At 37.4% G+C, this 27,192-nt stretch overlaps 1 protein-coding gene across 3 annotated transcripts in view; it reads right to left on the bottom strand.

Moving 5' to 3' along the window:
* Positions 1-27,192, bottom strand: part of LOC126819105 (orexin receptor type 2) — a 117,686-nt gene that overhangs the window by 15,662 nt on the left and 74,832 nt on the right. For all 3 annotated transcript variants that reach the window (XM_050546975.2, XM_050546970.2, XM_050546971.1), the window contains exons 2-6: positions 22,488-22,937; positions 14,295-14,673; positions 11,878-12,010; positions 10,502-10,626; positions 7,888-7,968 (exon numbers count right to left, since the gene is read on the bottom strand). In XM_050546975.2, coding sequence (XP_050402932.1) covers positions 7,888-7,968; positions 10,502-10,626; positions 11,878-12,010; positions 14,295-14,673; positions 22,488-22,889 — 1,120 coding nt within the window. In that variant the 5' untranslated portion in view covers positions 22,890-22,937. The remainder of the gene's footprint in view (positions 1-7,887; positions 7,969-10,501; positions 10,627-11,877; positions 12,011-14,294; positions 14,674-22,487; positions 22,938-27,192) is intronic.

Raw genomic sequence — 27,192 nt, 5'->3', positions numbered from 1 at the left:
ATGCGCCATACAGTGAGCTATATGAGTGACGGAAGCCACGGTGGCTAAGTGGGTAGGCTAAGACGCTTGAGGTCGCTGGTTCGCTTCCGGTGTTGGCCGAGAAAGTTCATTGGCATTTGGAATTCGATATAAGAATAGGTCTTAGCACCGATATCCGGGCAAAATTTCCCTCATAGCACACTGTACGGCGTATGCCCATAGTCCAGTCGGAGCAGAACTGAAGGACGTTAAACCCCATTTTATATCATTTTATTTCATTCCATTGCTATGGGAGACATTTTGTCTGAACAGCAACTTTTCCGCTTATTTTTACTTCACGTGCTCGCCGACGTGTAAATGGTATATAGGTTGTTTTCTTTTTGTTTCAGTCGTACACTACTGACAACGTATACATAGTACATAGTTGTTTTGCATCAGTCGCACAGTACTAACAACGTGTACATAGTACATAGTTGTTTTGCATCAGTCGCACAGTACTAACAACGTGTACATAGTACATAGTTGTTTTGTCTCAGTCGTACACTACTGACAACGTGTACATGGTACATACGGTAGTTGTTTTTGTTTCAGTCGTACACTACTGACAACGTGTACATAGTACATAGTTGTTTTGTCTCAGTCGTACACTACTGACAACGTGTATATGGTACATAGTGTTGTTTTTGTCTCAGTCATGCACTACTGACAACGGGAACACACTGGAAACATGATAATCTAAAGCTGAACCAATAGAAACTATCGTTTGTTAAGCTTCATTGTCTCGTTGGTGTTATAGATATAGATAAGCAACAAAACATCACCCAAATCCTGCTTTGTCTGTGTTGGGTTCACATGATTCTACAAAATGTAACAAGGACAAGAACTCTGGCAGTAATTAACAGAAGTTGTTGCCTGGATCAATTCACTTAATTGGGTGGTACTTTTGGTGTTTAGTGCTTGCACTGTCCGTGCGCTGGGTGTCGATTGTCTTATTGGATTCCATCTTCAGTATCCCGCTCGGTGCGGAAGAGTAGGACGATAAACTCCGTTTCTTTTCTTATTGGTTTCTTTTCGTTTATGTGTGAAGCGGTTCTCATGCACTTACTATTAGAAATGAAATACAATGGGGTTTAACGTCCAACTCTTCTGCGTGTACTATAAGGGAAATTTTCGCCCAGACAGCTGCACTTTGGCCTACTCTCTTACCGAATTGCAACTGCCAAGACATCTTTTGTATACGGAACCTCGGTTTTTCGTTCCATCCGAACGACTGACTATACGCTGTCCTTTGCCAGTCCCTTCTTCCTGTACCAATGACAAGCGGGGTCACGCCCTTACTGTTACATATCTGATTTATTGATCCACAGACGGACGGTAAGATGCGAGCACATTTAATGTCGGCGTATCAAAATAATTACCTTCTTTTGCGCGAACTTGGGTTAACCCACGACCTGAATAATAGATTTTCTAGATTTTATGTAAGCTATTTATTAGTTGAAGAGCGTTCGAGTGATCGCTTAAGTCCTTATAATGACATTAATGTCGAGGTTAAGACTAATAAGAGAACTATTTTCGGATAATAAGTCGGAGGTATTCAGCGCGGGACTATAATCTTGTCCATCTTAGACGAACAGTAAGCCGTTAATCAATTTGCGTCAGATCTGCTACGGTGGATTCTTCGTTCAATACGTTATTGTAATGTTACATGAGTTCATTACATTGTAAATCTATACACGTGTCAACTATTCACTTGACGCCCATGCGTCCCGAAGGGCGGCCATGTTTATTTTTGCTGCGGGATTAGTATTCGTAATATTGTCATTCGTTATAATCAATGTCGACTTCAGGTAGATAAATATTAAGAAGATAAACATTAGCCCCGTAAGCGAATACGTCACTTGGTGTCAATTACGATTTGCATTCGATTTTCTATAATCAGCATGACTTCCCTAAGATCGTCACCTACATTTTTATTATAAACAAAATTATTTTAGAGAAAAGAAATGCTGAGCATGCTATTGCTAGACCTATATTACGACTTCCGGTTATTCGAAGAACAGGACTGAAGAACAGTCGAGGCTTATTTATAAACAATGTTTGGTTGGGCTATACTACATACCGGAAAACACCGAAAAACACCGGAAAAAACTAACCCTAACCCTAACACCCCGCAAACAGAGGACAAGGCTCTGGGTTACCTATTTAGGATGTTTTCCAGTATTTAGTGTGTTTTCCGGTGTTTAGTATTTTTCCGGTGTTTTCCGGTATTCAGTATAACATGGTGTTTTCCGGTATATAGTATTGCCGGTTTGATTCAGTGAAAAGAGACCGACTAGGCCTATGTTCCCACTGCTAAAAACCCCTACGCGCAAGCGAATTATAGAAATAAAATTGAACCATATGTTAGTCCCGAAATGACCTAGTTTGTGTCGAGTGGACGTTAAACCCCATTTCTCTCTCTCTCTTTCTTTCTTCCCCCCCCCTCTCTCTCTCTCGTTCTCACGACCCGCTACGTAGCACACCGCTGTGAATAATGAACAAAATAAACAATTTCATGTTTGAAAAATTCATAATCTGATTTAATTGTAATTGAACTTTCGATTGAACCTTCCGGAGATGTCTGACTTGTCTGGAAACCTATTGACTTGTTGAAACATCTTAATGGAAACAGTGTCATCGCCTATAGCGTTTAATAATGTGTGTGTGTTAAAACTAAGTCTGGGGGTAAACTAAGAATTGACCTTTTACGTGATACTGGATGTACGGGACAGCTTAAATGGTAATGATTGGCATCTTCAAAATCACGACCGCGAGCACATGTACAGCTGGCATGGATGTGTATGCTTTAATGTATGATCAAGACTATGTCAAAATTCCTCTTTTTCTTCTCTTAGTGTTTAACGTCCGCTTCCACCGAGGGTGATATCGCAGACAAATTGTCTTATTTTCATTTTTCCGTTTTTCCATTTGCGTTAGGATGATAAGCTGACGTAAGAATATGGCAGACAAATTGTCTTATTTTCATTTTTATTATCTTAGCGCATGCCCAGGGGTATTTCTTGTGGGAGGAAACCGGACTTCCCGGAGTAAACCCACGAGGTTGAGAAGGCGCCCTTATCTCCAAGTCACATACGCTGAAACCAAAACCACAAGTCAGAAGTGGACCGGCAAGCTTAAGCTCGAAGCGCTATACTTTGGACCAACAGACCACACACACCCCTCCCCGAATGATAGCTTTCGCAATTTATAGAACATTGTGCAAGCTATAATTGAAATGCCTGGGCTCACATTACAAATACTAAAATCTGTGTGAGGCATTTACTCGCTAAGCAGAGTGTCCTGGGTTTGACACAGGTGTGGGTCGAGAAAGTTTAGCTTTGTTTCACCTTATGTATGCAGAGCCTGGTAGTGGGCAGCTTCCAGTCGTTCGGGTGGAACAAACACGAGATCCCGTAATAGGGTCTTCCGGGTTCGATCCAGGAGTTAGCCGAGAAAGTTTAGCTTGGTTTCACCTTGTTATGTATGCAGAGCGGAGTTCCTGGCAGTGGACAGAGTCTAGTCGTTCGGATGGGACAAACACGAAGTCCCGTGAGAGGGTCTTCCGGGTTCGATTCAGGTGTTGGTCGAGAACGTTTAGCTTGATTCCATCTTGTTATGTATGCAGACCGGAGTTCCTGGCATGAGATGGGACAAACACTAGGACCCGAAATAGAACCCATAACAGTTGAAATTCGATAAAAAGTAAGCAGTAACGTCACATTCTTCCTTAGCCCAGAAAAGCGGACGGTAAAACCTCATTGTATTTCATTTCTGTATATTAATTAACCACCGAAGTATACGTGTACAAGACACGTAGTCGGGTGTTTAAAAACGAATCAGCTCACCCAGGATCACCGACAAAGACCTTAAACAATCAACACTATCACATAATAAAGTTTTTAGAATCAATTTATAAACGTTATTGATATTTGCGTGACAAACGGAAGAACGCAGACAATGGGTTTATACAAGTGTCAGATTGTCTTGTCTGTTGGTGAGCCGTTTGGGTATTAAGATACCCCCCCCCCCCCCTCCGACGACATCAAATTGTAATAAAACAAGTAACAAGTAAGAACGTAGTGTATCAATCACAAACAGAGCATGGTGTCATCGCAGACATCTAGGAATTGCAAAATCATGTCAACAATTCAAGCCTGTCAATCAAACTGTCGTGTCAATTTAATGTCGAATTGGGGGTTACTTGAAAGATCAGTGGTCGATGAAATGATTTCTTCTGGTACGTAATATTTTCCATCAGAAGCATTAAGTTTCTTCGATATTAGCTGTCCAAGTTTGCGAACACTATTAGCTGTCAAAGTTTGTGAACACTATTAGCTGTCAAAGTTTGCGAACAATAACATAATAACCCATTTCTAAAACTAATCATTGGTTACATATAATAGTTTTTTTAACAACAATATCCATTACTTATCCATTCAAGGTTTCTGTTAATTTACCCTTAGAATCCATGTTCTAAAAGCGAGAATCAGTACAATAGAGATGTCACTACCAATTAATTTATGTTCCTACGCGCGCTCCATACAACGTTGATTTATTATCCTCGGTTCAAGACGACATCGTCTGGACACCATTAGGTTTATTAAATAACAATGGTTATGATGATATATTAATCTCTATGGACATGCGTGATACACCGTCTAGGTGTGTCATATGTTATGAAAAGTATTACCGCAGGGAAAAGTCGTTATTTACAAACATATCTCAGATTCCCGCTTGTCAGCGATATCACTTCGGTGGGTGCGGACGTTAAACATACCTTATGCAAGAGCTAAATCTGCCAATTGCATGTCTTTCTTTAGGCCTGAAATGTTATCTAAATTATTAATTAGACATTAATTAGCTTATCCAGGCCCTAATCAACTCTCGATGGCATCGCTAGCCTGCGATATTTACTGGGTTACAACCAGGTCTGTTGCTTCTGATTAAATAAAAGAAAATGGATAATCGAGACTATGTTTTTTTTATCGTAACGACTTTAGTAATGATGATCGAGGCTAGGCCAAAAAATTTCAGCAAATTCCCTTTAGTTTTTAAACTATTATAGTGAGAACTGCCAGCTCTTTATCTAATCTCCCATAATGTATCTTTAAATCAAGTTATTTCAAATACAGATCTCATGTTAGGGATTGCTGCTATATAATAGGTGCCACATAACGTATTATGAATATGCATGACCTAAAAGTTGGTAATTTGATTTCAAACTATGATTCTGTTTTCACAATTTTATAGACGCACCTGTCACCAACAGATATCGTAAATGTCATCCCAGAATATCAGGGGATATATGAGACCAGACATCGCTCCAGGTGTGCAGACCCATTAGTATTCTTAGTCAGAGACGATGTATCTCATTAACTATTATTACAGCAAGAACGACCAGCTCTCTATCTAAACCTACATAGTGTATCTATAAACTATTATAGCAAGAACGACCAGCTCTTTATCTAAATCTTACATAATGTATCTTTAAACTATTATAGCATGAAACGACCAGCTCTTTATCTAAATCTTACATAATGTATCTTTAAACTATTATAGCTGAACGATCAGCTCTTTATCTAAATCTTACATAATGTAACTATTATAGCAAGAACGACCAGCTCTTTATCTAAATCTTACATAATGTATCTTTAAACTATTATAGCATGAAACGACCAGCTCTTTATCTAAATCTTACATAATGTATCTTTAAACTATTATAGCTGAACGATCAGCTCTTTATCTAAATCTTACGTATCATTAAACTATTATAGCAAGAACGACCAGCTCTTTATCTAAATCTTACATAATGTATCTTTAAACTATTATAGCAAGAACGACCAGCTCTTTATCTAAATCTTACATAATGTATCTTTAAACTATAATAGCAATAACAACCAGCTCTTTATCTAAATTTTACATATTGTATCTTTAAACTATTATAGCAAGAACGACCAGCTCTTTATCTAAATCTTACATAATGTATCTTTAAACTATTATAGCAAGAACGACCAGCTCTTTATCTAAATCTTACATAATGTATCTTTAAACTATAATAGCAATAACAACCAGCTCTTTATCTAAATTTTACATATTGTATCTTTAAACTATTATAGCAAGAACGACCAGCTCTTTATCTAAATCTTACACAATGTATCTTTAAACTATTATAGCATGAAACGACCAGCTCTTTATCTAAATCTTACATAATGTATCTTTAAACTATTATAGCAATAACAACCAGCTCTTTATCTAAATTTTACATATTGTATCTTTAAACTATTATAGCAAGAACGACCAGCTCTTTATCTAAATCTTACATAATGTATCTTTAAACTATTATAGCAAGAACGACCAGCTCTTTATTCAAATCTTACATAATGTATCTTTAAACTATTATAGCAAGAACGACCAGCTCTTTATCTAAATCTTACATAATGTATCTTTAAACTATTATAGAAGGAACGACCAGCTCTTTATTTAAATCTTACATAATGTATCTATAAACTATTATAGCAAGAACGACCAGCTCTTTATTTAAATCTTACATAATGTATCTTTAAACTATTATAGCAAGAACGACCAGCTCATCTGAATCTTACATAATGTATCTTTAAACTATTATAGCAAGAACCATCAGCTCTTTATCTAAATCTTACATAATGTATCTTTAAACTATTATAGCAAGAACGACCAGCTCTTTATCTAAATCTTACATAATGTATCTTTAAACTATTATAGCAAGAACGATCAGCTCTTTATCTAAATCTTACATAATGTATATTAAATATCCTATTTTATAAAATACTCCAATTACCAGCTTCCAGTGTGTTTGCCTCCCGGCTTATCGGATATGCCAGAGCATGTTCATCTACTATGAATGGGCCTTAACTTCTGATCTTTTACGTGCACGGTTGACTGCGATATTTCGTCCCACCCGAACGACAAGACACTGTTCGTTTTAGCCTCTCGGTCCTGCACCACTGATGTAGTACTATCGGACTTCTGTCCTTGTTGTGTTTGTTTTCTTCGTGATCACAATATATAACACTACAGGTTAATGGTTCTTAAAACTTTATTGTTAAGCTGTAATGGCTTTGAAGGTTCCTCGTTCTCAATAATAATAGCTGCTTGGAATATCTGGGTGAGCTCTGACCAATCTCGCTCAACAACCTGTTTTATAACCCCCTAATTTCTGCACGTCTTAGATAGCCTTAACGTTAATTTCCAACCCAAATATGGAATAAGCCTCTTTATTTCACAAGACCAGAGGAGGACACATTACCTTATTTGGTCTACCAACCATAGGAAAATAAATAGACAGAGTTTGATGGATATTTTGACATTGGTTATGATTTTACCAAAATATCACTGTTTTTTTATGTATAAATATATATTCCCGTTCATTAAGTACGTGTGATTGACTCTATAGACAGAGTAACAACAATATTTCAAAGAACCAATACGACGCTGGAAAGTCCCGAGGAACCAGCCGACACCTAGATGTCGAACCCAGGACATCCTGGTTAGTAGGCCAGCGCCTTAGACGCTGAACCCTCGCAGCTCCAAAGAAGAAGAGAACGCACAGATTGGAATTCATCTATTAACTTTCTGACCCAACATTAACTTGTGTGTATTTTTATGTTCATATATCAGGACTTTAATAATTAATGTGCTATCCAACAATCAGATATTTTGAGTTATTACCCTGCTGTCAGGCGTATAGTTACAAAATAAATTACTATAACTCTGGTTTTATCATGGTAATCCAATTTTTCTAATTAAAAGGAACAAGTTAATTAGTGGCTCGAGAAAATAATGCCAATTATTGCTGCCAATAAACATGTAGAAATATAAATGTATACTTACGGCTACCGTAATGACCTCTTTCTGTACGCCGCCGTCGGAAGCAACAGAAAAACGCTGTCTGAAATTCTTTCCTGAACTTTCCTGAAATGACAGTCAAATAATTAGTTATTTGCCATACACGCTCTTAGTGTGTGGTTTAAATTTGAAATAAATAATGACCCTTCTTCACAAAAGCGGTAAAAAATCTACCTTTCCTAATACCTATGACCCATTTGTAAATAGAACTTAGCAATTCTGCCCCCCCCCCCCATACACACACTTTGTGAAATGGAAAGTTTTTGAATTTTGGGTCTAGAATCGAGGAATGTCCCTTTTTTGGGGTAGTATTGGTAAATATTAACGATTTTTTCGGGCAGAATGATCAGTAAGTAAACCAACACGAATTGGGGTTTAGGGTGATCGCCTACTAAAAATGACGTCACTGCCTATATATTTCATTGGACCAGTCAAAGAAAAACACTTTTATGGAATAACAATTACTATGGTTTATTTCACTGCGACATATCAACAACAGTTCACAAGTCGTTATCAAGCATATACACAAATAGATAAACAATCAGTAAAATACATGTACAAACACCAGTGCGTACTATCTAATGGTATTTAAGGAAAGTGAATCTGAGTAGCTATCACAAGCTATAGATGAAACAAAGGTGCATAATCGTATATACTATAGGATTAGCTTGTTATACAATTAAAAGATGAAACAGAGGATTATCGAGATGTATTGAAACCATACACATTATACCAATATTGAAACCAGTATATACTATGATTAACTCAATAAACATTGGACCAGACCTATAATGATGAACCCCTTTCGATATTTTCATCAGATAATTGTAATATATTGGACTCTCTTTGGTTATAAAGATTCAGACCAGCGGAATGTTCATAAAAATAATATATGCCTAAAACAGTCAGGGATTTAACAATGAAATTAATGTGGAGAAAGAGAGAGTTAGTGGTCTGACCCCATTAAGTAAGTAACCGGAAATGATTTATTTCCTACGCTTCAATTATATTTATACCCATCTGACCTCCACACGAGGTTTTAATGGAATACCAAATTTGTCAGTACATTAGGAATTACAGGAATTAATTCTTATCATCCTGGGGGAAGTCTTGTGTGTAATTTTCCTGTAGATATATTATCCCAAGGCAAGGCCATGTCTAGGAAGATTAACTACATATTATGTATTTGTTAATTTGCTAGAATTAAAACCCCATCGACTGATTGGAAATTGCTGGCCCTATATTTACGGATTTTACAATATTTGCATCTTTCCGCAATATTTACTTGTTAGATTGTTGGGGTTACATTAGGATTAAGACTCCATCGACCGGGTGAATATGTTTGGTCCAATATTTCCGGATTTACAATATTTATAACTTTGAAAATGAAATGAAATGAAATGAGGTTTAACGTCCTACTGTTCTGCTCCTAAACTGAGCTAATGAAGACGGACATACATCATACAGTGTGCTATGAGGGAAATTTTGCCCGGGCAGCTGGGCTAAGGCCTACTCTTATATCGAGATCCAACTACCAAGGGATCTTTTACGTACACGCCAATATGTACACGGGACCTCGGTTTGTCGTCCCATCTGAACGACAAGACAGCTGTCCTTGTCAGGCCCTCCGTCCTGCATCACTGACAAGGGGAAACCACGCCGGAAAATCTGGATGAACTTTCTCGGCCAATGCAGGGATCGAACACCCGACCTCCAGGCTAGCGAGCCAGCGCCTAACCCACTTAGCCACGTGATCCCCCTTACAACAATGCTCATAACATTTATTTGTTATGGATGCGTTAACTTTAAAACCGCATGGAATATATGAAAATGGTCCGTGGATTTGCAATATTTACAAGTCTGAAAACCCAATTTCCATAGCATTTTACTGTCCACTGAACATAAACTAGGCCATTTCGTGATTAACATATGGTTCAATTTTATTTCCATAATTCGAAATAAAAACAAATAACATTTATCTAAACCAGATTTCTTTCCTTTTCGTTAAAATTAATAATAAAATTAAATAATACCACTGATAAAATTATAACGTTAAAATTAATAATAAAATTAAATAATGCCACTAATAAAAATTATATATAACGTTAAAATTAACAATAAAATTAAATAATACCACTTATAAAATTATATATAACGTTAAAATTAATAATAAATCATAAAATTATATATATATAACGTTAAAATTAAGAATAAAACTTGATATAAACCAACGTTAAACGTTACCACTGATAAAATTATATATAACGTTAAAATTAACAATAAAATTAAATAATACCACTGATAAAATTAAATTATATATAACGTTAAAATTAACAATAAATTAAATAATACCACTTATAAAATTATATATAACGTTAAAATTAATAATAAATCATAAAATTATATATATATAACGTTAAAATTAAGAATAAAACTTGATATAAACCAACGTTAAACGTTACCACTGATAAAATTATATATAACGTTAAGATTAATAATAAATCATAAAATTATATATAACGTTAAAATTAATGATAAAAGTTGATACATACTTCTCATATAATTAAAGTTAAAATTAATGATAAAAGTTGATACATACCACTCATAAAATTATATATAACAGGATTAATGGAACTGTTGAGATATATAAGCAGATGAGCTGTGTAACCGATTCCTGAAACTTTCTTGTCGGGTATTCGGTTTATTAGGTCCAGATTCGTCATTCTGAAACGAAATGAAATGAGAAATATTGTCAAAGGTGCTATGGTTTAACGATGCTTGAGGAGAAAAATTGCCCGGGCAGTGGTGCTACGGTTTAACGGTGCTTGAGGGGAAATAGTGCCCGGACAGCGGCGCTACGGGCTAGGTTTTTTTTTAGAATTCCAATTGGCAAGAGTTATTCTACAAGGATGCTAATGTGTATACATTATAATTATACATTATAATTAACCATTCCCTCATTCTCATAATTCTTTGTAATAGAATACCAACGAAATTTGATCTGTTTTTATTGTGATTTTATGACAAATCTGTAATGGAACGCTTGTAAAGTAGATAATGAGAAGTAATAAAGCGTCTAGATGCACCTGGTCGGGCCATATATTATCAATAGACACTATATATAAAGCCCAAGGTCACACCTTCACGTTATTGTCCACCCTTTACCCAAGTTCTCCCTGACTATCAAACCAGAACCATTTGGTCGGAAAAAGCGGACCAATGCCTTATTACTCACTTAACCCCTGCTACCCAAATACCTCTTGACTCAATAACAGACAGCCCCCCCTCCCCAAGCCAAACACATACAAACACACGCACTTTTACCAAAAACAATATCTATGACAGGATATGGTGCGGTTATTATCATGTATGACTCAGGAACATAAGTTAATTAAGTCTAGACAATATCAATTTGAAAATAGGTATAATATTACTTATCTTCACTTGTCGATCATCAAACCGGGGATACGCATTTTTATATGTAATTTTGTGGTAAACGTTACTTCCAAGTGGATGAATTACGAGACCTAGTTACACGAGTTAGGAAACCGAGGACGGAAATCGTACCACAAATAGAATCTCCGATGTTAAAGTACTCGCTTCAAGCAAGTGAGAAAATAGGGTTTTACGTCCACTCAGAGAGAAAAGGAGAGATTAATGGTGCCGTCTACTTTATCATCAAGATTCAGCGGCAGATCCAGTCATATCTGGCTAAGCTGTGGAACATTACCCGTTAATTACAGTATGCTAGCGATCTAAAGGTGGGTGGACGCCAAGAATTGTTGTCCACGACAGCCTGATTTATTTGTCGCCTAGTTTACCAATCATAGATTAACTCACTTGAATGACCATCAGATAAAGACAGAAACGAATAATAATACATCTGCTTGATTCTACTTGATATAAAACGAGAGAGAGAGAGGGAGAGAGAGAGAGATGGAGATGGAGAGAGAGAGAGAGAGAGCGTCTACCTACCTCAAAATATTCCAGATATAAACTGGTAAATAACACAATATAAATACGATGACAACAACAATCAACATCTTAGCTGCTCGTCGTCTTGATCGTAGTTGATGCGATACCTTATCCTGCATACCCTGCATACCCTCTGAAATCATCAATTATAGGGATTATAATAACACAATATCTTATCCTGTTTAACCTCTGATATAATCAATTATAGGGATTATAATAACACAATACCTTATCCCGTATACCCTCTGATATAATCAAATGTCGTCAAAATAATAACGTAGCACCTTATCCTGTATACCCTCTGAAATAATCAAATGTCGTCATAATAATAACGCAGCACCTTATCCTGTATAGCCCCTAAAATAATCAAGTGTAGGGTTTATAATAACACGGCACCTTATCCTGCATATCCTCTGAAATAATCAAATAATCTAGATTCTGAAAACACAGAAACAATCAAACGCATACGGCCGGACCCTGGATCCATTCACTTGATTTGATGTGTTTATTTCTTACAATGTCTGTGTATCTCTTCCTGTCCGCGGGTTTGTCTTATCGATTTTGTTTTTCGTGCATCGCCTGCACTTACTATTAAGGGCCATTTGTGTCCGGCGAATAAGTAATCATACGAGACAAACTATGTCTGTTCTTTAAGACTTCCGGAGAAATGTTTATACCCGGGTGTCGAGTGGATGTTAAACCCCATCTCTCTCTCTCTCTCTCTCTCTCTCTCTCTCTCTCTCTCTCTTGTCTGATCGATCTTGTTTTGCGTGTATCGCGGTTCGCCTGTACTTATTATTAAGGGTACTTGTGTCCGAAGAATAGGTACGGATATGCGACAAATAGTGTCTGTTCTTCAAGAGGGGATCACGTGGCTAAGTGTGTAAGGCGCTAGCTCGCTAGCCTGGAGGTCGGGTGTTCAATCCCTGCATTGGCCGAGAAAGTTCATCCGGATTTTCCGGCGTGGTTCTCCCTTGTCAGTGATGCAGGACGGAGGGGCTGAGAAGGAAAGCTGTCTAGTCGTTCGGATGAGACGAAAAACCGAGGTCCCGTGTACACATTGGCGTGCACGTAAAAGATCCCTTGGCAGTTGGAATTCGATATAAGAGTAGACCGTAGTGCCGCTGTCCGGGCCCGTCTTCATTAGCCCAGGTTAGGAGCAGAACAGTAGGACGTTAAACTCCATTTCATTTCATTTCATTTGTTCTTCAAGACTTCCGAGAAATATTTATACCCGGGGTTATTATCCATAATTATACTAATTATATTAATTAACCATCCGACAAAATGAAATGAAATGAAATGTGGTTTAACGTCCTACTGTTCTGCTCCTAACCTGGTCTAATGACGGGCATACGCCATACAGTGTGCTATGAGGGAAATTTTGCCCGGGCAGCGGCACTACCGCCTACTCTTATATCGAATTCCAACTGCCAAGGGATCTTTTACGTGCACGGCAATGTGTACACGGGACCTCGGTGTTTCGTCCCATCCGAACGACTAGACAGCTGTCCTTGTCAGGCCCTCCATCCTGCATCACTGACAAGGGGAAACCGCGCCGGAAAATCTGAATGAACTTTCTCGGCCAATGCAGGGATCGAACAACCGATCTCCAGGCTAGCGAATCCATCTGACACTCTATAATATTTTAACGACATGTGTTATAAAGACACGTGTTTAGACGTGAGATTGAGTTGGGCTGACAAGGCGGAAGTTTTGCATTATCCCGGAAACAAGGTCCTGTTGGTCTGACAAAGATTTGTACGTTCTTCAGGAAATGAGTTTCCACAGGACGAACTAAATGTCGTAAAACTCATCCTTGTTAAAGATATTTTTTAATACGGATGTTTTACTGTGTTTCTGAACAGCATGTTGTGTAGGATTTCTAGTTCTGTGCATGTAATATTTACAAATAAATGAAATGGGGTTTAACGTCCTACTGTTGTTCTGCACCGACTGGGTTAAAGGACAATATTGGTGCCAGTCATGATCACATATGTGATAGAACTGGTTAAACACGTTCCAAATATTATTTTATCACAGAGATCATTGCTACGATAGATGCGTAATCAATGCTTGAACATTCGGAAGTGACGAACGCAAAAGGAAAACACGAGTTATCCCTCTATATAACTGGCTGAAGTGACGAATGATAACAGATATATGGGCGAATTACTGCTCACTAATAATTCTTTCGAAGACCGAAAATTCAGGAGCTATATTTACAGTTCGTATGGGCCGAAAAAGGGGTCTCGTGTGCACGTGAAGGAACCCTTGACAGATGGAATTCTTCGATATAAGGGTAGGTCCGAGTGCCGTTGTCCGGCAAATTCTCCCGCATAACACACGGTATGATGTATGCCCAGCCGGTGCAGCAGACTAGGACGTTAAACCCTATTTTATTTCTGATTGATTACCTGTCAGTGCTTTGCCCTTTTTAATACTGGACCACAAACAGGAAGCTATAGAGAAATAGGCAAACGTCATCACTATCACTGGAATCACATAAAACACTACTAAATGGATTATTTCCTTGTATAACGTCGTCTGTTCGTATCCAGAAGGTCGACACGTCGTTAATAATACAGTCAAATTATCCGGAACCATTGCGTCGGGTACGGTGGAGAAGATAATGAGGGATGGTACGGAAAACACATTTGCTGCTACCCATATAACGATGAGAGTTATTATCACGTGACGTCGAGTTTCTTTAAAGGATAATGGATGACAAATGGCGAACCATCTCTCTATTGATATCGCTGTTAATGTTAATACAGATACTATCACCGATATATTCTGAAAAATATTAAAGCAATAAAATATATAACAATAAGTTTTCATACAGGAGATGTTTTAAATAAAATGGATTGAAATCAAATGGGGGTTTTAACGTTATACTTTTCTGCACCGAGTCTAAGGAAGGCGGACATACGCCATGTGTACCCGACGGAAATTTGCGCGTATGACCCCCCCCCCCCCCCCACTAGCACGTGAATTTTAGATTATAAAGTCTGCCATTCAGTCAGCTACGGGACAAAGAGTTGGGTACCTGTTTAACATCGTGCCCCCCCCCCCCCCCTCCTTCTATCTCTCTCTCTCTCTCTCTTGATCGACAACTTATCCCTGGAATACTGCCAGACTGCATTTCCGGTAATTTATTTTTCAAACAGCTTGTGACTCGCACCTTTGGTCCTCTCGAGGGGGCTTCAAACCCCTCAACCGTAGGCTTTGACCCAGCTTTGCCCCTTTATCCACCGGGGATCGACGCTGCCACTGTAACCGAGTTAATAGGCCGGTTATAATGCTACGATGATATGTAAGTCGGATAGTTACATGCTTATTAGTATTCTACTTTCGGTTTGTGTATCGCAAGATTTCCATGGTGAACCTGAAACATTCCACATGTCGTTCAACCCAACGAAAGAAAATTTGTGAAATAGGTAGATACAGACAAGAACGAATTAACAGTAAAGTCAATGGGGAAATCAGTTGTTATCTATGACCAAATATGTAACAGTCTCGATCATTAAAGTCGATTTGGGAAATCTATGGTGATCCGTAGCCTATACGACGTCTAGTCGCGATCATTCCGGCCAATATTGTTTCGTGTTCGACCACAACGGATATTAGTTGGTGACTATGTTTGTTTCTAAGTAAAAATTGTTAAATTGCTTCGAGATCATAATTTAACTATTCCGGATCTTACTGCAATTACAGACGTTAAACATAAATATTTAATAACCATTGATGAAAACTCCACAAATTTCCTTTCCAAAATAACTCCTGGCATCTTCAGACGACGGTAACATTTCCGTTCATCAATTATGTATGGCGGATGATATTCCTGATGTCCGTGGGCAACAATAATAAAGTACATAAAAATCACTTCTCACTTTAAGTACAACTATTATATACACATTTGTCATGTACAAAAGTACTCATTGCTTTACTTTAGTCATGACAGGTGCCATGGACGCTACTTGAGTTTTGGTTAAAGCCAGACACGACAACCTCGGACAGTATGAAAGAGAGGGAGAGAGAGAGAGAGAGAGAGATGAAATGTAATGGGGTTTAACGTCCTACTGTTTTGCTCCGACTGGGCTAATGAAGACGGGTATACGCCATACAGTGTGCTTTGAGGGACATTTTGCCCGGGCAGCAGAACTATGGCCTACTCTAACATCGAAGTCCAACTGCCAGGGGATTTTTTTACGATACACGGGTCCTCGGTTTATCGTCAAATTGGAAAATCCCGATGAACTTTCTCGGTCAATGCAGGGATCGCACACGTGACCCCCAGGCTAGCGAATCAGCGTTTTACCCACTTAGCCATCGTGACCCCCAAAAGAGAGAGAGAGAGAGAGAGAGAGAGAGAGAGAGAGAGATGATAAATCTTGTTTCATAATTTACTTGCTCGTGGGGGTCTTCTACCGTCAGAAGAAAAAGCAGGACGCGGTAAAACCCCTCGAGATTGGACAGGCGAACCGCGTGCAAAGTGGGAAATAAAAATCACGCCATTTGACAAAGCGTATGATCTAATGCGCATGCGTTAAACCATTCGGCCATCCCCGATAAGATATTAAACCAAAGAAATATAAATCATGTTTGTGTTGAATGACCGATAACATTAAACGACATTCTCCGACTTCTTAAGAGTTTTATGTCTCAAGGACAAGACTTAGACTCTGTATTTTCTCAAAATTTTACTCGCTTCCGTTACGTAATAGATCTACATGTTGCCAAAACACTGATAAGGTTGGATCTATTGTGATTTGTATTAATAACATGTTGTGAAGGAAATGCTTCAACTCGTAAAGAGCTATTTATCTAAATAGTGTCTATTTTCGAACTCATGACATTTCCTGTCAAAAAAAAGAAGAATAAAAACCAGAAGATATTATTTATCTGGTGAAATTATCTTTTATTTCCAGCCAAATGGGGGGGGGGGGTGGCAGAATGGTTAGCACGTGCGCGCTGTATCATAAGGCCTGTCATTGAGTCAAATGGAATGGTTTCGATTCCCCGGTCGTACGTGGTGACAAGGAGTAGGGTCCTCCTGTTTCCTTCCACTACTAAAGACCCCTACGCGCAAGCGAATTATTGAAATAAATTTCAACCATGTGTTAGTCCCGAAATGACCTAGTTTGTGTCGAGTGGACGTTAAACTACATCTCTCTCTCTCTCCAGCCATATTCGTTTGGTGTTGTTTTAGAAAAAGGAAGAAACTCCCCCATAGACAATTATTATTTTGGTAAAAAAAAAAAAAAATAGATACCAGCGGTTGTTGAAGATGCATTATGTAAGATTTAGAAAAGGAGTTGCTCTAACAGTTTTAAATTAGATAATGAGATATGAATATATTGAAAGTTTCATTTAAAGTTATCAGTCTTCGAAATATAGTCTGGATTGTTAAGTGCCATTTTTGCGACGATAAACAAAGTCTCGATTATCCATTTTTGAATTAAATTATTAAATGGCGGCCGTGTTTTAATCCACTGAAAACCGCTACCATCCAATGTTTTAGAGAGTTGATTATGGATTTGCATGTTAATAAATATCCGAATAATCATTTTATAAATCGATAATGGTAAATCTCTTTGATCTGTTAGGTATATTCTATGCCCGGAATAACTTGCGGTCTGACAGTGGGGCGGCTTTGGACATACATATACAGGGGAATGTGGAGTTATTCTTCTGAAAGTTTTTCTGTAACGGGTTATTCTTCCAGGGTAGGTTTTTTCCATGAGATATAAGGGTTTTCTTACTGGAATTCTTGGATATTCTCATTTTACGTACATATAAACATAGACGGTTTATAAGCAAGATAAAGTCCTCGACTCCGGTTCTGCTGCGGAAGACAGACTTCAGAAAAAAAAAAACTCGATTTTTCTTTTTCTCGCGTTATTTTCGTCAGTCTTTCTTTCCCCAGCATAACCAAAGTCGAATGCTTTATCTTATAAATTTAACATTTGAAGCGAACAGAAAGACCTGCACGAGACAGATTTAGCCCCGGAAATAATGTATCTTTAAAAATCCTACGTGACAATAACTAATGATCCTATTTTTGTTCGGAATAGATCTATAACTTTTTTTAAGAGCTAGAAATATCTAATTACTTCGGTAAAAAAATGAAACAAATTCATTGTTAAATTCTGAATGTATTCTAATATTATTAGTTTTTTAAAAAGTATTTCAGCTCTACATAAAGCAATAAACTTTATAAGAAAAATCAAATTTTTTTCTTTTTGTTTTCAGCTTTTGCTATTTAAATCTGTAAAACGTTTTCAAATGCAACACATTCATTGCTAAATCCAGAATGGTTTTAGTGTTGTTAGTTATTCTAAACTGTTTCAGTGGCATTTAGTATTTAGTTATTCTAGTCGATCGGATGGGATGAAAAAAACGAGGTCCTATGTACACATTGGCGTGCACTTAAAAGAAACAATTTACGTCAAAATGCTTTTTTATTATAAATAAAAAAACTATATGCAATTTCTTATCAAATAATAGTTTATGCTTTTAAGATGTATTATTTAAGAGTTAAATCCTTCCATTGCAAGTCTTTTTTCTAGCTTTAATAAATGTTATATAAATCATTATTTACATGACAAGCCCATAATCATCTCGGGGGGTTGGGTGGCCGAGTGGTAAGCACGTGCGCGCTGTATCATAAGGTCTGTCATTGAGTCAACTGGCGTGATTTCGATTCCCCGGTTGTATGTGAGAAGAAGTAGGGTCGCCCGTCCAACCTCCCACTGCTAAAGACCCCTATTGAAATAAAACTGAACCATATGTTAGTCCCGAAATGACCTAGTTTGTGTCGAGTGGACGTTAAACTCTCTCTCTCTCTTTCTCTCGATAATCAACTCTCAAGATCCTCGGGTGACTGAGATAAACTGGATAACAGAGACTTTGTTTATTAACGTAACAATGGTTGGTACTGGACAATCTACACTATTCAGACCACATCTTTTCAAAACATCACACATTCATAATTTCCCGTCAAATTAAAGAGTAATTTGACTGAAATTTCTATATATTCCCTTGTATATATCATCTATTTTTGAACTCGTATAGCAAGAACGACCAGCTCTATATCAACATTTTAATTATAAACTACATCTTTAACAATAGAACAATAGAAATAACTATTAAGTAGATGTATTTCTTTGATAGCAATTTTCTAATAAACACGGGCAGAATGAATGACTTTGTAATTACTTGGATAATTCATTCTTTGAAATCGTTTCCTTTGTACAACACCCACATAACGTATTTAACAGAAGCTAAATAAATGATAAAAAAAACATTTGATGATATAATCACTAGGGGCTATTTGATGTGCACATCGTCCCATATCGTGCTTTTCTATCTATTATATAAAAGAGGCGCATTAACTAATGATCTCGGATGACTAATTAATTACACACCGTGGTTTTATGATCTGTTATACTAGTCCTTTCTATTAACGTATTAAACAATAAAGATAGTTTTACAAACCATTATAGGCTACAGACTATATTATCTGATACTACAATGTATTCTATTTATTCTCTTTAATAACCCCAAAAGACACGATAAAACTCATAACATCACTACCTAAATCCATATCATCACTTCAGATTGTAAAATCCATACCACACATTATGAGAGAGAGAGAGAGAGAGGAGGGGGTGGAGAGAGAGAGAGAGCAGCACGATGTTAGGCAGGCACCCAACGCCTTGTAACGTACTATACTGAATGGCAGACTGACTTTATAATCTAACGTCCACGTGCTAGACCAGTCCATCCTCTTTCCGTCCTCCTCCCAGTTGTACAGGGCACCCTAAAAGTGAAGGGTGGCTGTTGTAGTAAAGTCCCCTCCCCCTAATAGTGAAGAGTACATGACGTAGTAATACTCATTACTTCACTTATCTGGTATAAACAATTAATACCAATTGTTATAAATGGTGAAACCTTATCGACAACGATATAAGTATAATCCTTGAGTGTTATTTAGTATCAAAACCATTTATATATGAAATACAATGGTTAATGATACAGATGGTATTTGTATTTAATCATATAAGTGACTGTATATTTATTAATCGTCGTAATTATTTACTGAAAATAATAATATAAAATTCTATAATTTTATTGTCAGTAGCATGCAGATGTTTTGTGAAGCCCCTGGGCCAACTCCTTATGATCCTAAGATTCAAATACAGGTCCCATAACAGTGAGATAGGAAGACATTTTGAAACTAAAAAACAGATGCAATAAACTTTCTATTCAAATTAATTAGGAAAATGTGTATAGGGAAGTTTTAGATTTTATTTTCATTATTCGATTGGATACGCTCTTGAAATGGGTTTTAGGGCCATCGCCCACTCTGCTACCCCTTCCCCTACCCCCACTTCGCCCCACCCCCTACACTCAACTATTGAGAGTATCACGACATATCATTAAATAATCTTTCCTTGTCAACCGATTGTATGATGACATTTACAAAATCTCTCCTTTCAACTGGACATTGTTTATGATAAATTGATAAATACAAGCTTAACATTGGCCATTTTATATATCAATGGATAAAACGCACTGACAGATATTGATGGATGTTGCCGGGTCATTTCTGTTAAAGTGATCAAATATGTCAGAATATTTTAATAGTTCTGTCACCATTTAATGATAGAGTAGGCACCATGTTGAAATGTTGATTACTATACGTGTCTATTAATAATTATCAATGGTAAACAGAAACCGTTGACTATTGAAGCTAGGCATGTTAGTAATGATAAAAACTGTCATTACTAAAACACCTAGCTTCATTAGTCTGTGGTCAGATTTCTAAACTAATGTTTAGTATGTATAGAAAGTGGTTAGAAATTATACAGTTGTCATTAATTAGCAGGTGTGCAAGTAGCTGTAAAATATGTCACTACCGGTGTAAAAGCGTGACTATTTATAACACCCATCACTATTGAATACACAAACCTGGACAATGGTGGTGTATATCATTCAATAGTTACAGTTTTAACACCTTAGTGACAAAACACCTACTTAATGACTACTGCCTGATTACTAACAATTTTAACTAACTAATACACATTATGTATATAAATTGACGACTTTGATCTATTAGTGTCGTATATTTTCATTTATAACAGTTATTTGTTGCTTAGTCAACGTTACAGTGTATATCATTGCTATGCCACTGTTACCATATTTAACAATAAGTCTCGATTATTCATTTTTAAATTAAATCATTAAATGACGATCGCGTTTCAATTCGTTCAAAATCAAAACCACTCGATGACCTAGAGAGAGTCGATTATGGGCTTTCCATGCAATAAAGGTCTAAGGGAGAGAGAGAGAGAGAGAGAGAGAGAGAGAGAGAGAGAGAGAAATGGGTTTAACGTGTACTCGACACAAACTAGGTCATTTCGGGACTAACACATGGTTCGATTTTATTTCAATAATTCACTTGCGCGTAGGGGTCTTTATCAGTGGGAGGAAACCGGGGGACCCGGCGGAAGCCCACGAGGTTGGACGTACAACCGGGGAATCAAAACCACGCCAGTTGACTCAATGACAGACCTTATGATACAATGCGCACGTTCTAACCATTCCATTCGGCCATCCAACCCCCCTAAAGGTCTAAGAAATAATTTATATACTCTTAAAAAAAAGTAGGGGATATTGAAATGCAAATACCTATGCAGGTTGTGATATGATAAATAGTCATGAACACTTGACATGCTTTGAGAGTATGTTCACAGATGAAGAACTTATCGCCCCAACAGAACCACTGAGCTGCATATGTGCGACACGCAATAGCGCCATACACGTGGGAGGGGTTCATTGTCAAATTTGACACTTCAAGGAAGGGTTGAGGAAAACTGCCGCTTGCTGGTTTATTCTATCCATGTTTGCTTTCCTATCGGTTCTTGCATACGATTTATTGTTTAGTGTATCTTTGCTTTAGGAGTCAGATTGCCCCAAATCGTGATTGGACGGTTGATTAGGAGCATGCCACGACGAATTGCTGAATGTCTGAGGATTGCTGGAGCAATTACTCATTATTAAGACAAAAATCAAAAACGTCCATTTTCACTTTTGACAGTGTATCTCTTTGCGAGTGAAATGGGGCCGTCGGATAAGCCGACCATATGAACTGTTTATGTTCATGTGTAGGCAATTGGCCTGTTATTAACATACACTGGTTACTTCTAATAAAAACAGCAGTGCATTTCCGCAGTTTTGTATTGTTTCTGAATATTCCCTACATTTTTTGAAGAGTATATAACATTTGGAGGAAAAATGAAAGACCCGAAATAGGCAGATTTAGCTCTGACATAATGCATTCTTTAAAGCAGTGGTTTTAATCTAAAAGTATCATAAGTCCTCAGTTTATTGCATCTAGTTCAGAAGATATAGAATCGTTATGACGTATGGGGCTGGCTCTTGATAAAGGATTTCCAGGTTTGGGGGTGATGGCGGAGCGGGAATAAAATCTGAATAATATTACCAGACTGTGAAACAAAGATGGCTGGCTTCTGATATTATATTTAGAGTTGTGTTGTAATATTGGGAGCGATGATTGGAAAAATAAATCTGAATCTCTTTACCTGAAGGAATTCAACAATTTTACACATGGCGTCTCCTAGAAACCATGTTTCCCAAAATGTCTGAGCAAACGTTGGCGGCAAACAAATAACTATGACCAAAAGATCAGCGACTGCCAGATTAACGAGAAAAAAGTTGGTTATCGTTCTTAGTTGAACATTTCTCCAGACGGCAAAACACACGAGAGAATTCCCAGTTACACCGAATATAAACACGATAATAAACAAGACACAGAAAATCCATTCGTGTGGTTCCGGTTCAAGATGTTTGTTAATACTCCACATCAGATGTTCGTCGGAATAATAACATTGTTCACCTTCAGCGTATTTACACTTTCGTATTTCTGTTAAATTGGTCAGTGTTGATGAGTTGCCTGAACTGTTGATGACACTGTACGCCGCCATTTTGGTTGTTGTTTTCCCGCCCTTTTTATACTAACCAACTACCATAATCTGAAATGAAACGAAAATGAAATGAAATGGGGTTTAACATCCTACTATTCTGCAACCACTGGTATAATGAAGACGGACATACGCCATACAGTGTGATACTGGTCAGGATATATATGTTCGTCCATCATGTTTTCCAGGACTGTCATATAATAAAGATTGGTGCGTTAAATTCATTTGTAAAATTTTACATTGTGATGACATTTAACTGTAAATTTCAGCAAATGTTTATACAACCACGAGAAGCGAGGCATGATTTATTTTTTTACAATTTCTTACACATATCTGAAGTTAGTTGCGGATGGGCGGTAGTAGCCAATTTCATTGATTGCAACATGTTCTTGTCTTCGTTTGTATATAATTTTACAGATATATAAAGTTGACTTTAAAGGGACTACCCCGATTAGAACAGAGTCTCAAAAATTAAAGTCCGAGTACATATGACATTTAAGCACCAAAATATATAGGAATGGTGTATTGACCTTGTCTCAAAATGTCATCTCAAAATATTGAGTCGTTTGGACGTGAAGGTCAAAACTGCTTATCCGGACACGTAACCCTTTTAAGGTTTCAGGTCAATTTTTTCGTTGGGTGACCTTATAATCGATTCCCGTTTCTTGAGAGGTCTATACAGTGAACGACCCATGTCCTGTACTTGATAAAGAACGGTAAATTTCACCTACACATTATTTTTATGAAAAAAGGTCTGGTTTTATCCAGACACCGTTATAATACAGTTTGGGACACCGGTCTCCATTTCCAGATGAAGACAGGCGGGTTTAAGTTGTTTGCAAACGTATCACAAATATTGAGTTACTTGCTCGGCCATTAGGTAGAGGGTGTTAAGACATTGTAACACAAAATTAAGCAGTTTTTTCTCCCAAAAATTATCGGGATTGGCCCTTTAAGCAGTACATGTTATTCCATAAGTTAGAAATTCACGCTTTTGGGCTGATGTGTTTGGGTATTCCATTATTTAAGAGCGCAATTAAATATTTCACACAGCCAAGGATATGTAAAAAAACGTCTTTGAATACCGATTTAAGGTAATACACTTAGTTAAACTGGAAACAAAAAGTATTTTTACTTAAACCATCGAATACGGCTCAGATATTAAAGAAACATTATGGGAGATTAGGTAAAGAGCTGGCAGTTCTTATTATGATAGTTAAAAACTAGTTAATGTAAAGGGAATTGGCTGAAAATTTCAGTCAAATTGATCCACTCAAATTGGAAATTAAAGGACAATATTGGTGTCAGTCATAATTACATATGTGATAGAACTGGTTAAATACATTCCAAATATAATTTTAACACACAGATTATTGCTACGGGAGATGTGTAACAAGCACGTGAAGAAACGGGAAGTGACGCCAAACATGACAAACACGAGTTATCCTTCTATATATCTGACTGAAGTAACGAGCGATAACAGACAAACGATCAAATTTCATTTCACTGATAATTCCGTTGAAGTTGAAAAGTTATTATATGGAACGGTGAGAGGGTGTCTCACAATTCAAAAATAGAATTAGCCTCGTTCATCGAGTCGCTTCATACAAATGGCGCTCGAAAGCATTCTAGCACGGGATTCGCGTGCCAATTTTAAATATTGGATATCAGAAGCCCATCGGTAAGATTACATCTATGTTGATTTAAATTGACCAATAAGGCGTGTTTGCAATATCGAAGACTGTGGGCGATATTAAACCCACATCATCGTGGTCCTAAGAGAGACAGAGATAGAAATGGGGTTTAACGTCCAATCGACACAAACTAGGTCATTTCGGGACTATCATATGGTTTTTAATTTATTTCAATAATTCGCTTGCGCATAGAGGTCTTTAGCAGTGGGAGGAAACCGGAGGACCCGAAAAAAAAACCCACGAGGCTGGACAGGCGACCCAACTCCTTGTCAACCGGGGATTCGAAACCACGCCAGTCGATTCAATGACAGACTTTATGATACAGCGCGCGAACACTAACCATTAAGCCATCCAACCCCCATCATTGTGGCCTTAACACGACAGGGATAAATTCCATATTGTCTTAAATAACAAATATTTCAAATGCTAAAAACTGACATTTTCCGAGAAGACACCCAAGAGTGCTAGACGCTCTAAATATAAATTACGTGATTTATAATATAGGTGTCAGTTTGAGCACTTAGCAAATTAGAATTTCCAATCGTAAAAGCAGATTGGTCAGGAGTTAATGTTATATAATAACCATTTTGCATTTTAGAATTTGTGATACGATTTGTAATTTGTGGTACGATGTGTAATGTTCTATGAGTAAATATCTTCGGAATGCAAACAGAACAATAAATTAAAGATTAATGAAATATTAACGTGTGGAATCAATAAATCAACAGTAAGAGAGAGAGAGACCGAGAGATGTTTTACGAGTTTTATCTTTAGCAGTTCGGGGGGTCACGGTGGCTGAATGGGTAAGACGCTGGCTCGCTAACCTGGAGGTCGGGTGTTCGATCCCTGTTGTTCAGGTGGAATACAATCAAGAAATTTACCCCGGGCTTAGACCCCTGCGTATCGATCTGGAATATGGCGTCATATTTCCAAGATGGCTTGTTTTTTTCCTGGTCCATATAGCCCAACTGCTGATCAGGTGGAACAATGTATAACATTATCTAATGTCAATGTCACATGGATTTCTCAGCGCCAGTCACAATTTATTTAAAGCATGAGTGATGGACCGGAAGTCGAATACAGGGCAGGTAATTTACATCTAGCCACCATGAAGTTTAATTCCAAAATAATATCGAAATAAAAACGTAATAAAAATGACGTGCGTGTTTTTATTGTTTTGTTTTTGTAGCTAGTCTAATAGATTCTCTTCAATTTAGTTTATGTTATTGTTCCATACTAATTGGAAACTGGGATTGACTGCAATGAGATTATTACATGTTCATCTCAATAGAACTCCAGGCTATACACAATACAAATACGTATGCAGCGTGTATCTTGAAATTAATGAATCTAAAGTTATTGTCAGTACCTATCTGATGAGAATCTCATATCTATTCATGGACATGGGTGTTAAAGTGGTGCTCACCCTTGGTCACTTGTGTCATTTGGCGTGATTAAGTATTACAACTGGGAATCTGGTTTACAACAGAAAAAGTCCATTAAGATTTTTCGGCGTGGTCCCCTCTTGACAGTTTGTATTACAAGGACAGGTTTGTGTTGTCAAGACATTAAACGGAATACTCTACAGAAAGTCTTGATTTCTTAAAGATGCGATGCATTATTCAAGACCTACATCTGCCTAATGCAGATCTTTCATTAGGCCTCAAATGTTCTATAAATCATGAAACATACATTATGCAAGAGCTAACTCTGCCTATTGCAGGTCTTTCTTTAGACTTGAAATGTTATCTAAATTATTAATTAGACATTAATTAACACGAAAAGGCCTTAATCTACTCGCTATGTCATCGTATATGTCGTATTTTCACTGGATTTGAATCCGATCTGCTGCTCAACGCTCAATTATGATTAAATCCTGAAAATGGATAATTGGGATTCTATTTTTTATCGTAACGACTTTAGTAATGATGATCGAGGCTAGGCCAAAATTCAATCGCAAATATTTCGGTTAAGCGTGGATCAATTTGATTGAAAATTTGCAGCATATTCCCTTTACATTATCTAGTTTTTAACTATTATTACATCTCTTTATCTAATCTACCATAAATGCCCCTTTAATTAGAGAGAGAGAGAGAGAAATGGGGTTTAACGTCCACTCGACACAAACTAGGTCATTTCGGGACTAACATATGGTTTAATTTTATTTCATTAATTCGCTTGCGCGTAGGGTCCTTTAGCAGTGGGAGGAAACCGGAGGACCCGGAGAAAACACAAGAGGAAACCGGAGGACCCGGAGAAAACCCACGAGATTGGACAGGCGACCCTACTCCTTGTCACGTACAACTGGGGATTCGAAACCACGCCAGTTGACTCAATGACAGGCCTTATGATACAGCGCGCACGTGCTAACCATTCGGCCATCCACCCCCCCCCCTTTAATTAGACATGACAAACCTATAATCAACTCTCTAAAACATCAGATAGCGCAAATGTCAACAGAATAAAATATGATTGCCATCTAATGATTTAATTTAAAACTAGAGACGCGAGGCTGAGTTTTGATTAACAAGTAACGTTAATAAGTAATCTGTGTCAAAACTTCAAACGGTGATAAATGCGCTCAGAATAAAGTAATTTGATTGGAATTTTCA

Source organism: Patella vulgata, chromosome 4 (genome assembly GCF_932274485.2).
Source record: "Patella vulgata chromosome 4, xgPatVulg1.2, whole genome shotgun sequence".
NCBI classification, from domain to species: Eukaryota; Metazoa; Mollusca; class Gastropoda; family Patellidae; genus Patella; species Patella vulgata.
This window is presented reverse-complemented; position numbering and strand designations above follow the sequence as displayed.